At 51.7% G+C, this 15,789-nt stretch overlaps 1 protein-coding gene across 2 annotated transcripts in view; it reads right to left on the bottom strand.

The window, feature by feature from the left end:
• Window positions 1–15,128, bottom strand: part of LOC116953285 (protocadherin-16-like) — an 81,850-nt gene extending 66,722 nt beyond the window's left edge. For both annotated transcript variants that reach the window (XM_032973358.2, XM_032973366.2), the window contains exons 1-9: window positions 14,528–15,128; window positions 8,336–9,778; window positions 7,186–7,676; window positions 6,390–6,902; window positions 5,757–6,048; window positions 4,778–5,026; window positions 3,900–4,011; window positions 2,827–3,329; window positions 1,995–2,329 (exon numbers count right to left, since the gene is read on the bottom strand). In XM_032973358.2, coding sequence (XP_032829249.2) covers window positions 1,995–2,329; window positions 2,827–3,329; window positions 3,900–4,011; window positions 4,778–5,026; window positions 5,757–6,048; window positions 6,390–6,902; window positions 7,186–7,676; window positions 8,336–8,912 — 3,072 coding nt within the window. In that variant the 5' untranslated portion in view covers window positions 8,913–9,778; window positions 14,528–15,128. The remainder of the gene's footprint in view (window positions 1–1,994; window positions 2,330–2,826; window positions 3,330–3,899; window positions 4,012–4,777; window positions 5,027–5,756; window positions 6,049–6,389; window positions 6,903–7,185; window positions 7,677–8,335; window positions 9,779–14,527) is intronic.
• Between the last annotated feature and the right edge of the window lie 661 nt (window positions 15,129–15,789).

Here is a 15,789-nt window from a genome sequence, read left to right as displayed (position 1 = left end):
CATGAAGGGCGTTTGTGTATGTGTGTGCGCGCGTCTGTGTCTGCGTGTTTTTGGGAGCGGTGGCGCAGTAGTTAGCGCATTCCGCTCCGAACCCGGTGACCTGAGTTCAATTCCCGCTCACGACCGATAACAGTGGCGAATATTTGAAATGGTCCAGGGCTTCCCCCCTAGGTCGATTCAGCCTCGAATTAGAACCTATCGCAGTGTGTAATCATCAGCACTCGGGAGACAAAGGTGGCCACGCGTGGTGCTGGGCACACCACCTCTCTTGCGTGCTGTGGCGTCCTTAATAGGTGCTCGCTAACAACACTTGTTCCAAAGTCTGTTAAGGTCCTACGGGAGATCTTTGTATTTGTGTGCATGTGTCAAAGACATACGCTCTGTATAGTCTTATTCATGTTGTATATTCTTTTATGTAATAGTGGGTGGGTGGGTGTGTCAACGTCTACTCGGTGTATATACGAGTGAGCGGGTGAGTGTGTATACATGTCAGTGGGTGTGGGCGGGTGTGTTTGTCTGTGTATATATATGTAAGACTGGGTGGGTGTATGTGTCTGCGCGTATATATGAGTGGGCGGGTGAACATACACATGTATGAACGCGTGTGCGTGTACGTACGGCTATACCATTTACACACGTTCGCTTAAAACTTTTGTCGGATGTTTGAATGGACATTAACAAATTACACAGCCAGCGAAACAGCAATTCTCTCCCAATTCCAACAAAGCCGTGACTTTGTTGAGAGAAAAAAAAAGTTCGGGTTGGAAGAAAAACACTCACACTTTTCCGCTCTCCCAAATAAATTCAGAAAATCCCCAAACGATTCACGCTCGTGTTCGCTATGCATCATGGGAGACATTCCCCCACAATTCCTTGCGTTCCTCATGTTGCCACGGGGGCACGGTTAAAGAGAAGTAGCAAAAAAAGAGAGACGTAGCGGTGGGAACGCAATATGGCATTTGCGTTAACGGCTTTGCCCTTATTATAAAAGTCAATGTCGTGTTGGCACTGGTACATCATGCATGACAACTGCGTCAATGCAGACCTAACCCACATAAGATTTAACCACTACTAATGTAGCATCAACATCTCTCTTTGACAGCTGAATTTAATACCAGTTTCCTAATTATTGGGCATCATCAGCGCTGAGCTGGTATATTGTACATGACAACTGCATCAAAACGAGCCTCATAATATTAGAAATCATCATGCCTATCCGACACAAGACAAGCTAAGACATTGAGTCCCATGGATCAGCACTCTTCTCCACTGACAGATGTTAATTCTACATTCTAATGGCAGGGCTGTGTATCGACAGAGGAGTACCACTGGTGAAAGCTGTATTAATGCTCGTCTCGACCGAATTAGAGATCATCAGTGTGATCATACTTCCGTTGGCGACCCTGGGCCATTGGTGGAAATTCGGTATTACCATGGCAATGGCTGGACAGGGAGGACATAATCCTGACACTCGATAGCAGACAAACACATTAACACCGGTTTCGTCCTAATTAATTCCAAAACAGTCTGGAATTATTTTGGCATGCCGCATCCGATTCGCTTAATTTTTTCATTATGATACTGCGACGTGTGTGCATTGGTGCATGTGCAGTGGTGTGTGGCGGTGTGCGTGTGCAGCGTGTGCACGGTGGTGTGTGTGTGTTCATGATGGTGTGAGCTCGTCGGTGTGTGTTCGGCAGGGTGTGTGCGGTGGTGGGTAACCAGTAGTGCGTGTAGTGGTGTTGTGCAAAAAACACGTGAATGCACAGCACTTCGGGTCAACAGATGCCCTTAAGGACAGTACATGCATTTAACGTCCTTGTCCTGAAGGTAAACTCCTTTTAATAGAGACACACTAAATGTCTGTGACATCAAGTCACATATGTGACATTTTTATTCTGGAAAATACTGAGTGAGAAATGAAGCCCTCGGAATTAGGAGTCACCAGTGCTACCCAAGCTGCTGCCCAGCTGCCAATTAGTCCGTGCGCTCACCTTGCCGAGGCACTTTCCAACCATGACCTCTGACCTCGCCACGCTCAGGTTCAACTCCCGGTCGCCGGGGAAACGGAACTCGGGGCGGCACTCGTTGCTGTCGGCGATGCTGATGAGCAGGGTCGCTTTGGCGACGCGGGGCTGGGCGCCCCCATCGCTCGCTGCGACGGTAACGAGCACCCCGCGGGGAGCACGCTCGTGGTCCAGGGCCCCGGCCACGCTCAGCACGCCCGTGGCAGGGTCCACCGAGAACCAGCCCCCCACGTCGGACAATGATGAAGATGTAGATGATGATAAAGAGGTCGATGTGTGTGCACACTCCCACGCTCGACCGTCTGCCAGAGAAGAAACAAAGAGGAAACATTAAAAACTTGAGATTTGGGTCACGAAATCCAGTGCATTATGGTCAGCTGTCGATGACTGACTACGATTATGATGCCACAGCGTATTCAATGTCCACCTTACAGTTGAGTGCTTTGCATTATGATTGATAATATGAATAGAGCGTGCAGCTGGTGTAACTGCACTTGGACCCATGGGTCAAAACGACTCATGTGCCGGGCTACAATCAGGGCGGATGTTGGAGAGGGGATGGCTTATTTCATTATTTGTGCCAGGGCCTATGTCAACCGTGCTACCTCACTGCCACTGCACAGACCACTCAACATCTCTCTGAGCCAAAGGTGTCCCACGTGGGGTGATTCTCATCTCTATCAGCAGCCCCGAGCTACCGACAGAAACTCCACACAGATTGCCTCCCACAAACTACACGGATGGTTCTGCTTGCTGTACTTCTTCCTACCCGTGAAACCCCACAGCACAGCGTGGTCACCTCTGTCGGCGGTAGTGCCGTCGTCACCTCCAGCCGCTTGCGCTGCTACGACGGCATAACGCACGCGCCCGTTCTCTCCGGCGTCCGTGTCCGACGCTGACACCCGCGCCACCCACGTCCCCAGGGCAGCGTTCTCGGGCACGTCGGCCACGGCGTCCGAGGACGACGACGAAAGGACAAAGACAGGATCGTTGTCGTTGACGTCGTCCACCAGGACGTCCAGCACGACCGTCGACTCGAGCGGGGGCCACGCGCCGTCGCGCGCGCGCAGTGTCAAGCGGTAGCGCCCGCGCGCCTCGCGGTCCAGGGAGCCGCTCACACGCAGGAGGTAGACGCCCCCCGAGCCGCTGGTGCCCCCCGCCGCGCCAGTGCCGCTGTGCGGGGCGGGCGATGGAGCGGTGCCGGCGTCGGGGATGGAGGAGGAGGAAGCGGTGATGGCGCTGGCCGAGGGAAGGAGCTCGAAGACGCCTTCGCCCCCTGAGAGCGTGAGCGTCGTGGGTAGCCTGGGCGAGCGCGGGCGAGTGTGAGCCAGCATGAGCGAGCGTCCAATGGGGTCGATTGAGCAAGCTATGTTAAGTGTACATGTCCACACAACACTATCACGTGTACATGTATATATGTACACTCAAACCTACTGTATGCACGCACTCTCCTGTGTACATGCACGGCCACACGTGTACGTACAATTGTATGCAAACATGTATACACAAAGACAAAGATCCCCTTTAGCCTGAACAGTTGGGGTAAGTGCTGCTTGTGAACACCTATTAAGGCTGGCACTATGCTCAAAGAAGGAAGGTGGCCACCACCACGCCTGGCCGCTTTTATCTCCCCTTCACCTTGGTGCCATAATGGCTGAGCCACGCTCGCCTCCTCTCCGCCTGCCCCTCCCGATGACATCATCTCTTTTTGCGGTTTGACGTTTAACGTTATCTCTAATGAAATACTCTCAAGGACAAACGCACGCCCAGAGTGTTACAGGACCCATGCATATGCATGATTATTCTTCCTTGTTAAATATTGTCACGCGCCAGATCCTAGGATTAAGAAATCGACCGGCAAGGTGAACCGACCTTGGGCGTCCACCTCCGGCGCCGCCATTTCCTCCGCTTGGATCCCAGACGCCATCTTGCGAGTCGTCGCCGCCATCTTGGGGGTCGTCGCGTGATGCTTGCTGAGCGTCTCCTGGGCAACAGTCACCCAGGAAAGTTGTCACTATGTCAGGCCATAACCTTACCCGGCTTATGTTTTGTTGCTGCAACCATTACTTGGGTTTCAGTTTTGGATTTTTATTTTTTACTTTGGAAATGTATATTTTCGTGCCTTTTGCTGCCCTAAATAGGTTATCGCTAATAGTACTTGCCTTATTAGTCTACAGTGATAAGCAGGGGCTCTGTCTCCATGTCCAAGGCAAATTCAGCATCTCTCTGCTGGGGAGCAATGTGGCAGTGTCAGCCACCATCCTGAGCCAGTGATAGAAATTCCAACTTCATATGGCAGGGGTGAATCTATCCATAAGAAACCCATGGGAGTACATATACAAATGTGCATGTGTGCCACAGTGAGCAGAACAGGTGGTGCTGTCTGACACTCATCTCAGCCAGTTAACACATTACACCTGGGTCTCTCACATGACCTCTTTCCAGCGAGCTTTCCACAATTCACGTGGCCTCAAAGCAGACCTAATCAGGCACAAACATAGTGGTGAATTACATGTACGTCCCTTTTGTCAATCCACTGCTGGATGATGGCCTACCCACGCCAGGCAGTTGTGGAGGTTATCTGACCATTCTTTACCATGCTGGAATTTGCTGCCCTGTCCTCTGCTGCTCACCACCTACCCGAGCACAATGCAGGCTCAAACCTGCTTAGCTTCTGAGACACAATGAGATTGCATGTACGTAATCCGAGTGATTTTGCACGTGTGCACAGTGTGGACGACACTCCTCACCTCCGTTCCCTCGGCTGCCCTCGTCACTCTCTTCATCCTCCTCCTCTTCCTCCTTCCCTCCCTCATGGTCATTGTCGTAACCATCGTTCCGTGGGGGTCCGGGCCAGGCGACGAGGTCGGGAGAAGAGGGGGGGCCGGGGAGGGCAGTGGGGTCGGGGAGGTCGGCGTCGTGAACGGAGACACGGGCGACAATGAGGCCCAGGGGTGCGTCCTCGCTCACGACCCCGACGAGGACCCGTGGAGACGAACCTGCGATCATCGACACGGTTACGTTAGCGTCGTCCCTGGCATCAGCAGCATCGTTAACGGCAGCAGCAGCTGTGTCAACATCGTTTACATCATTAAATCGCAACACTGCCAACATAAGCAGCAACAGCAGCGACTTTGTCAGCATCATTGACATCATTGTCATCAGCAGCAGTCACTTGGTGAGCAGCATCATTTCATTACATCAACGTCATCAACTGCAGCATTACTATGATCATCAGAACTATCAGCAGGAGCAACGCTATTAACATTGACAGCAGGAAAAGCAGCATCACTATCATCACGATAACATTAAATGTACCACAATTAGCATAACGTCAGCAACAGCATCGGCATTACCAAAATCACTGTCATCATCACCAGCATCAACAGCTGAAACATCAGAAGCAACCAGTAAAACGTTAGCATAATGATCACCATCAGCCGCAGAAATATTATCATCATGCTTTTCATGATGGTTCTGCTGAGAATGGTGATGACATGATGTTGATGCTGTTGATGATAAGGAAATTCCTGCTTCTAATGCTGACATCAACAATAAGATATTGAGACGCCCGGGTGGATGAGAGGTCAGAAATACTGAGCCAGCACCCCTGAGATCCTGGGTTCAAATGTGGGTCCCTACCACCCACCCGTAATTTAAATCGGGTTCCCAAGTCTCATGTTCATAGTCTGACCCTGTTCACCAATGTCATCCTGCCCATCATCTCACCATCATCTCCATCACCCTCCTCTGCTCCTCCACCACCAGCATCATCACCATGGCGGCCGAAGAGGATGGTGCTGATGAGGGGGGGGTGCTCATTGACGTCGACGACGCGCACCGAGAGGAAGGCAGCGGCGCTGAGGGGGGGCGCCCCCCCGTCGCGTGCCACCACCACCAGCTCGTGCCGGTGCTGGGACTCGAAGTCGAGGCGGCGGCGCAGGCGGACGACGCCGGAGCGCGGGTCAACCGAGAAAAAGCCGCCAGGGTCACCGAGACGACGGTCCAGCTCATAGCGAACCTGCGGTGAGGCAAGGGGGGGGGGGGGGGGAGAGGGGAGGAGGAAGAAGAGTGAGCAGTAAGGGTTATGGATGGGAGGTGGGTAAGGAAGAGGTGTGGGAGGAGAGTGAACATTGGAGTATGCAGAAGGGTTGAACAGAGTGAGAGGATGAGTCGGAGAGCTTGAGGAACCACAGGGAAGGGTGGTTGTGGTGATAGTGATTGTAATGATGGTGGGGGCCAAGGTGATAGAGATGATATAAGTGAAGTTCATAGTGCATCAAGCAGAAATCTCTCTACACACGTGTGTAGACATGTACACAGATGCAGATGCACAATCCATCCCCAGACCCCTCCACCCACCCGTGCATTCACGCCCTGGTCTCCGTCGCTTGCCCGCACGCGCGCAACGCTCGTGCCAAGCGCCGCGTCCTCACTCACGCTGGCGCCGTAGCGGCGCCGTGAGAATGCCGGCGCCTGGTCGTTCTCGTCCCCCAGGGCAACACGCACAGTGAGGCCGGGCCGCGACACGCGTGCCGGCGCCCCGCCGTCGTGGGCCCGCGCCCGCAACCGATACCCGCCAGGGCGGGCTTCGCGGTCCAGCGGTGACACCACCACCAGCTCCAGCCGCTCGGCCGAGACGTCCCACTCAAGCAAGAATGGCAGGCGGCGCCGCTGCTGGCCCGGGGGTCGGTCATCTTGGGTCGGGACAGAGCCGGCATCCGTGGGTTTGCTGTCGGTCTCGCTGCCGTCATTGTCGTCGTCATCGGAGAGGGTGTACCCCTGCACACCATGTGTCCCCTCGTCGGGGTCCCATGCCGGCGGAAGGGAGAAACGCGCCCCAACCGGGACCCCCTCGGAGATCTCCAGACGAACCTGCAGTGGGGTTTTTGGTTATGGTTAGTATCTTTGCGACCACTGTTACCAATGTCATCTGTATCATTGGCCTCATCTGACAACTGCACACCTGTCATTGATGTCATCGGCCACCTAAGCAGTTGCAGCAACAGCATCAGCAGCAACTTTTTCGATGTCAAAGTCATCTCAATCACCAACTTCAGCTTCATCATTAGCATCATTGATCGCCATCTTCAACCCCATCACCTGCCCACACTGCGATCGTACCGACATTTCCGCGAGCGCATGGTGCACCACCCACCTCCTCGTCCTCCTTGGTGCCATCATCACCTCCAGGGTCACCAACATCGTAGAGATCGTGGCGGGCATCCCCGCGTGCCCCATGCCGCGATCCAAACCTCGGCTCGTTATCGTTGACGTCGAGGACTCGCACGGTGACGCGGACGGGGGAGTCGAGTGGCAATGACGAGGCGGTGAAGAGGAGCGGTGCGATGGGCAGAACGACGAAGTGGTACCGGTCACGCGTCTCGCGGTCGAGCACGCGCGCCGTGCGCAGCTCCCCCGTGAATACATCCACCGTGATGTCTCCTCCACCATCGTCGCCACCGTCCCCACCATCCGCCGGCACCACCAGGAAGCGCACGGTGCCATCCGCATGTGCCAACGGGTCGAGCGGGACTTTGCCGGGATCTGATGACGATGATGACGATGAAGACGATGATGATGGGGCATGGACTCCATCAGGGGAAAATGGAGACGAGGATTTCCCGCCATCGCCGCTGGTGGCGGCGCCTGTAGAGACAAGAGGATTTAGTGATCATGGTGATGATGGTTATTATTATGATGATGTGATTATGTGATGAGAATGATGATGTTAGGTATACAATAGAAACCAATTTGCAATTACTTATCATTCTTCATGCGGAGCGTCCCAGGGTGCTTTCAAATAAAAAAAAAACTCAAAAACCCTTTGGCCAATCAATACAGCTAAAAAAACACACCGACTTTAACAAATATTTTTGATATTTAATTTCAAATATTTAATTATGCCAGCGTTCCTGATGTGAGCAGTAACATGGACTATTTGTAGCACGTTTGCTGCGTGTTACAAAGGTTCATGGATCAAATCCAGCGGCCACCCTGGTTATTACTGTTGGGTGTATTAACCAAAGAAAACACATGCCGTCTGCTTCACAGTGGAATTTAAAGTTCTCATGATGTCCATCACTCGAGTTGGCCAATGTGTGCCAGCATCGTGGTCCACATATTTTATAAAATTACCTGCAAATTACTCAAATCGAATATACGCTTTCTTCACTACCACTATAACCTTCACTTATATTCACTCCATTGCCTTGGTCACCACCATCATCACTGCAAATCACTCATCCGAGCACAGTCTCCATCACCACCACAACCTGAACTACCACCACTGCCATCGCTTCCATCACCTGCTGCTTGAGCCCCGAAGGCGGCGCTCACATCGCCGATGAGGGTCCCAGCTGGCTCGTTCTCCCATACGGTCAGGGTCAGAGTGCTTGATCCCCAGCCGCCCCCGAGGGCCCCCTCGCTCTCGTCGGGGTCACCCCAGCCGCCGGCGCCCCGCCCACCTCTCCAGCCAGCGCCGCCCCATCCAGTTCCGGTTCCGGCTCCGAAACCAGTTCCGGCTCGGGCAGCGGCGATGGCGAGTGTCTTCAGGATCTGCTCAATGTCCTCGGCTCCAGCTCCGATCCCGCCGAGTCCGGCCCACGATTCTATTTTTGTGGGGCCAGCGTCCAATCCGGTCACATTTCCCGTTTCGGATGCCGTTGTTCCAGAGAAAATGAGGAAGCAGGACAGCGCGAGTGTCAGAAGGAGATTATGTCCAATCGTCGGCATCGCTCGCGTCTCCGTCGACGCCCTCTTCCTCCTCCTGCACCACCTCCTTGTCCACCCAAGTGGCGTTGTCATCGTCTTCGTTGCAGCCATTGGCTCGCTCGATCCACCTGGAATTGTTGGAATGCCTCGTGTTTGCGAGCGCACGTTCATAGTTTGGGAGTGTTCTTCCTGGTGCTCATCACTTCCGCTGATTTGGAAAATCTAATGGCATTGATTGAGGTCTCAATCTGAAACTGGAGATAATTCAGTCTAAATCCAAATGATTAGATCCGGATCCGGTTGGCAACACAGTTCAAGGACCAGTTCAGGGTTTTCTTCCCAAACCGGATTCAGATTCGGATTTTGACCTACTAATCGTCTGCACTAAATATTTTAAATCAGTACCAATAATTTTAAATCGTAAAAAAAATTAAGTGTGCAAAGTCTCATTCACAATATAAATAATTAACACGTACACAAAAGAGTATAGAAACTCCTTACTCCCAATAACACTGTAATAAACTAAATCATTACTAATACTGCCAAATAACACTGACCGTCAATTCATCATGTGTGGCCTTCAGCTTGACCTTGTACCTGGGGCTGCGTCCATTTTCTCCCCACAGTGGCCAAGCCGGTCATCGACCACTGACTGAGGCGTCGTCTGTGGGACTCCTGGGTCCGAGGGATGAGGGGTTCTTGTGGAGTGTTTATCCTTCACACCTTAAGGAGTGGGACCTTGAACCCCTAATTGGATCTTTAGGTCTTGAAGAGTGAGCACTTCAGATTTTGTCGAACTTAACAGGGTCTTGAAGGCTTGAAGACTTAATACCTTGAGTTGTTGAAGAATTGGGCCTTGAAGCAATTGAAGCCTGGAGTGGATCCCTGAGGAGTGAGCCCTTGCAGTCTTATAGTTGGGCCTTCACTGCACAGGGAATTTCAGGGGCCGTGAGAGAGGCAGGACCTACGAACACAGAAACTCTGATCGGAGGTCTCCCTCGCAAGTCCTTCTTTGTCTCTCCCACTCGAAGCACAGCCTGAGGCAAGAGACAGAGACACAGACACAATTACTACATTTCCATGAGCCACTAAACTCGAGTACGGACTCGAATCGCCTCCCTGGCGCCGCATATCCATATTTTTGTTTACAGTCAACCCGAGTCGCCTGTCATTTTTTTTAAGGCCAAGTGCCAAGTTCTCCAGGATATTTTTTTTTGCTCCACGGGCTGCTGGTCTGACTACGCTAGAATTTCGGCAAATTCGAAATGCATCAGCAAAATTCTGCATTCTAAGAAGATGCACGTTCAAGGAGAAAAGAGTTGCGACATATGAGATAGCACGCAGAAGATGGGACAGCTTATTGATGCGATCAAGAGATGGTGTAGAACATGCTTTGAGATTAAAAAAAGGTACAGTATGCTACAGGCAGCACATTGAAAGGGCATTGCTATATGTAAAGCCGAGTGAGATTCTGCAAAATAATCTATACGAGTGCATGGTTAAATAATAGGCTGCTGGAGATAACTTAGATAATTGCTACGGGAGATAGCCGCATAATGAACAGTGGGGAGATGCCATAGTAGATTGGATATTATTGGAGACATCAGTGGATGTCTACAATGTGTGTGAGACGTTATAGGTGAAGGCGAGAGGGAGGCTATGTGGGGGGGGGAGGGGGAAGTATGATGAGTTCCAATGCACGAGGGAGGTGGCCGCTTGGTGGCAAGGGATATGCTGTGCTGTGGAGATGGAGTGTGTGGGTGTGTGGGTGCGCTAAGTGCACTCTAGAGAGCCTTAACCAGTCACAGCAGAGTCACTGTTAGAATGGCAAACGCGTTGATAAAGAAAAGGGATCCCTGTGTAGCCTTAACGGGCTGTTCGCGAGCATCTATTTGGGCCGGCACGGCTACACGAGCGGGCCACGGACGCGTGCTTTGTGGTCATTGAAGGCCGAGTCGCCACACTGATAACATGCGGGGTTTGGGGGTTTGTTGTTGTTTTTGTTGTTGTCACACGGACAATTTTACAGAGTGTCCCAGGAAATAACGCGAAGGTGGAGACATTCCGTGCTCCGTATATAACGGCGGGGTTCCCTTGAAGCTGGATAATTACACTGTATGCAATGTTCCTAACCCGCACTCGCAAGATAAATCGACACTTGGAATAGCAAGAGCAATGTACCCCCCCCCCCCCGCCAAGTTGTATACACGCAACGTTACACGGACGTTGGTCCAACGATTCGAAGCGCACGCCACAACGTTGAACCAACGTTTCGAATGGCGTGCCAACGTCGGCCGAACGTTGTCCCAACGTTGGCACGTTTCAACTTTGGCTGGCCTCGTCGTTCCTGCAACGAAGAGGCGAAACAATGACTGTACAATATCAATGATGGCAATTGGACATGTCGGGTGGTGGTGGAGGGGTCTCACGACACACGACTTGCTCGGATCATTATGCAGTATCCGTGGCCTTAACCACAAATCAATAATATATCAATCTAACTCAAAGATGCAGTAACTATTGCAGTCACTAAATGTGCGGTGCAGGGTTGAAGACTCCTTAAGGTATACTGTGGCACAAGTACTGTACAGGACTGATACCAAGTCTCTCACTGCACCACATCTGTAGATCAAGGAATTAAACTCTTAGATGTTTTGTTTTTTTAAAAGTCACGTTACACCACAATACGTATCATATTGTACGCGTTCTAGTATAATATCAATTGTCGAACACTCCAAAATAACACTACACGCCGACACGTGTCTGCACTTCGTCTTAAAATAAATAACGAGTCCACACACACACACTAAAAGTACACACACACGTACACACACCCTAAAAGTACACACTCACACACGTACACACACTAAAAGTACACACACGTGCACACACACACGTACACACACTAAAAGTACACACTCACACACGTACACAAAACAAAGATCCCCCATATAGCCTTAGACTGTAGGGCCAAGTGCTGTTAGCGAGCACCTATGAAGGCCGGAACGGTACACGAAGGGGGTGGGTGACCAGCACCACGCCGGACCGCCTTTGTCTCCCCAGTGGCGATGTTTACACACCGCACCAGGTACTCATTTGAGGCTGAGCCGACCTAGGGGAGGCCCAGGGATCCGGTTCAGATTCTCGTCACCGGTGTTGGCCGTGAGCGGGAATCGAACTCTGGTGGGCGGGGTCGTTGCGCAGCGCGCTAACCGCTGCGCCACCGCTCCCCACACACACACCGGCACATTCGTACGAACGCACGCACACACGCAAAGATAAAGATCTCCCGTATAGCCTGAACAGACTATTGGGGCAAGTGCTGTTAGCGAGCACCTATAAAGGCCCGCACGGCACACGAGGGGGTGGCTGGCCAACACCACGCCCGCCGCCTTTGTCTCCCCAGTGGCGATGTTTACTACACATCGCACCAAGGTACTCGTTGGAGGCCGAATCGACCTAGGGGAGGCCCAGGGACCCGGTTCAGATAATCGTCACCGGTGTTGGTGGCCGTGAGCGGGACTCGAACTCGGGTCGGCGGGGTCGTAGCGCAGCGCGCTAACCGCTGCACCACCGCTCCCCACGCACACAGACACGCACGCGTTCACGCGCACGTGAAATCAATAATTCAGGCCCAGCAATGCCAAATGTGCGGTCACCTTATCGGACTGCGAGGTGACGCTTCGCATTACCATCAATAGCAGTACCATCGCTAACATCATCACAATAACTGTCATCGTAGTCGCTGACATCACAATCACCAACATCATCATCATAACCAACAACATCATCACGAGATTGCTAACGTTAAGCATCAACGTTACTGACATCGTCGCTATCGCTAACCTCATCACCAAAATCGTCACAACCATCATGATCCATATCACTAAAAGTATTAGTCACTGGCACTGTACGAATAACGTTATCGCTACTACCATAATAATCACTCACCATTATATTCACCTTCATCATTAATATCAAAATCTACCATCCCTACTATCTTCATAACCATAATCATCAATAACATCACTATTATCATCATAAACATCGCTATCATCACTGGTAGCATCATCACAACCATTAACACAAGTCAACTTCATCACCATCACTAAAATGACGTATAATCATCCCCAATAACGATTGCCATCATCTTCATCACTACCATCTCGATCACCTCCACGGCTACTAACGACCACCATCGCCATCATTTCAATGAATTAGATTATCAACATCACCGTCACCGTTAGATTCGCTACCATCACCACCATTTAACCACAATACCATCATCACCTCCAGCCCCTTCTTCACCATCATTAAACCGGCACAATCATCACAACCATCGCCATCGTTACCACCGTGATCACGGCCACCACCGTCATCAAAATCACCACTAGACTATTCTCACCATCACCAACATCATTATACCACCACCATCATCATAATAACATCAACAGGCATCATCCTTGGGCAGCAGGGTGGCGTGCACTTTTTTTAACTTTGTGCCTGGTAGCAAGGAGCTGGGTTTGAGTCAGACTTTCTGCCTGGCGCTTGTATCGTTTTCCCCCTGTTCTGCCTTGGCTTCTGTTTTCTCTTATAGCCAATTACAAAGGACAAACCACAACATAAACCGGTATTGGCCAAACAACCCCAATGCTTAAACATGATTCAATAGGGATTACACGTAAAGCAACATCGCCCCCTGGATCCTCCTGAAGCAAAACTCACCACCACCAGAAATCACCACCACTCCGACTACCTTCATTATCAAAACGATCGATACTATCAGTATGACCAAAACACCACCACCAGAAATCACCACCACTCCGACTACCTTCATTATCAAAACGATCGATACTATCAGTATGACCAAAACACCACCATCATAATCATTACTACCACCATAATCACTACCACCATCACCGCCACAATCATCCTCACCATCATTACCACAAAAATCACTGAAACCATCCCCTACGATCGCCACCAAAAGAATAATCCTCGTCGTCATTATGCCCGACACCATCACCAAAATATTCATCAAAGCCCTTTACCATCGCTAAACCACTCTAAAACCATCATCATCACCATCACTACAGCCATCATCATAAGCAGTAGCAGCAAGTCATTGTCGCGCCTCGTGACTCTTCATTCAATCGCCTCTTCATTCAATCGCAGCAACGAGCGACCTGGCCAGGGAGTCGCTCACGACCACCCCAAGATATTCCCGCATCTCCGCAGGATTACAGAACGCTTAATGTGTGTGCGCAACGTTATCAAACACACGATTCGCGCGTTTATTTACGCACGCATCCCACCGACGACGATCATTAAAAATGTGCCAATGCGTTTTTCATTTCTGTTTTTTTTGTCCCCAGTAACAACATTTTTTTTGTTGCTTAAAATAAATTAAAGCCCAGAATTTAAGTGAACATTCGCGCGTGTGCGTCAGTGTCAGACTCTGGGGAGCGGTGGTGTAGTGGTTAGCGGCACTGCGAACACGAAACCCCTGGATCCCCGGTTCGATTCCCTGCTTAAAGCCAACATCGGTGACGAATATCTGATCCGGTCCCGGGCATCCCCTAGGTCGATTCAGCCTTAAATGTCCGCGCTGGGGAGACAAAGGCGGTCGGGCGTGGTGCTGGCCACTCACCCCGTCGCGGGCCGTGTCGACCTTAATAGGTGCTCGCTAACAGCACTTGGCTCACCAGTCTGTTAAGACTACACGGGGGATCTTTGTCTTCGTGCGTGTGATTTGCGGCGTGGTGAATGTAAATGCATTCACTCACCAGCGGTGGATGATTCGATACTTGACATTCAGGACACTCCTACACAATCTCTGCGTCTCACACTCTCTTGCACGCTCTCCCTTTCTCTCTCCCTTACCCCTTCCTCCCTTGCACCTCTCTCTCTCCTGCACGATCCTATCCGTCCTTGTTGCACGGACACTATTATACCACCTCCATCCCCTCTGTTCGTCCCGCTCATGCACAATCCCACTCTCCCTTACCTAAGTCTCTCTCTCTCTAAGCCTTCAGTACAATCACTCTCCCCACTAATCTCTCCCTGTGCAATCTCTCCCCGTTGTCTCTCTCTCCTGCACAATGCTGCTCTCTCCTTTCCCCTGTCTCTAATTCACAATGCCTGATGCATAATCTCTCCCTAAAACACATCCCATAATGCTGACCCCTCTCTCTCTCTCTCGCTCGGTCTCGCTGTGTCTGTAACGATGTCTATACACAGCCTCGCGCTGGCTATGTCTCTGCACACTGGCTATGTCTCTCAGTAAGCAAGCGCATGTGTGTGCTGTTTGCTCTATCGCACGGCACTCTCCCTTCTCTCTCCCCCTCCTCCCCTGCCTCTCTCTCCCCCTTCTCTCTCTCTCTTCTCTCTCCCTTCTCCCTCCCCTGCCTCTCTCTCCCCCTTCTCTCTCTCTCCTCTCTCCCTTCTCCCTCCCCTGCCTCTCTCCTCCGTCACATCTCGCTCTGCCACTAACTAGGGCGGTCACGTGACGGTTGTGGGGGGGGGGTCTGTCCTTCCCCCCACCTCCCCCCACCTCCCTTACCCCCCTCACCCTTCACCCCCTTCCTTCTGCCCCCTCCTACTGATTCCCCCCCCGCCACCGCCGCCCCCACTCCACCCACCCCACCCACCCACCCCCCTGTCCACAACAATCACCACAACCACCACCACCTTTATCCCCCTGCCTCGCCTCCACCCCCTCGCCGTCTCCACGCCACATCCCAAATCGCAGAGCGGACAGAATAACACACACACAACCGCAACATACACACGCGTACGGAATACCATACACACATATAATACACACGCCTACCACGGCAGCGTGTGTAAATATATATCTAAAAAACATATACACACGCAATGAATATCAAATCGCGTGAAACATTGAATACCATACAAATGCAAATCGCCATGCAAATACACGGGGCACCCCACACACACACGCACGCGCGCGTGCAGGCGCACACGCAAACACGTGCATGTGTATAACGCAACACATGCCGTCGTGACACACGGAGACAAAGATTCC

The sequence above is a fragment of the Petromyzon marinus genome, chromosome 3 (genome assembly GCF_048934315.1).
Source record: "Petromyzon marinus isolate PM22_M1 ecotype Great Lakes invasive population chromosome 3, UKy_Petmar_22M1.pri1.0, whole genome shotgun sequence".
Lineage (NCBI taxonomy): Eukaryota > Metazoa > Chordata > Hyperoartia > Petromyzontiformes > Petromyzontidae > Petromyzon > Petromyzon marinus.
Note: the sequence above shows the minus strand (reverse complement) of the source record. Positions and strands in the feature narration are given on the sequence as shown.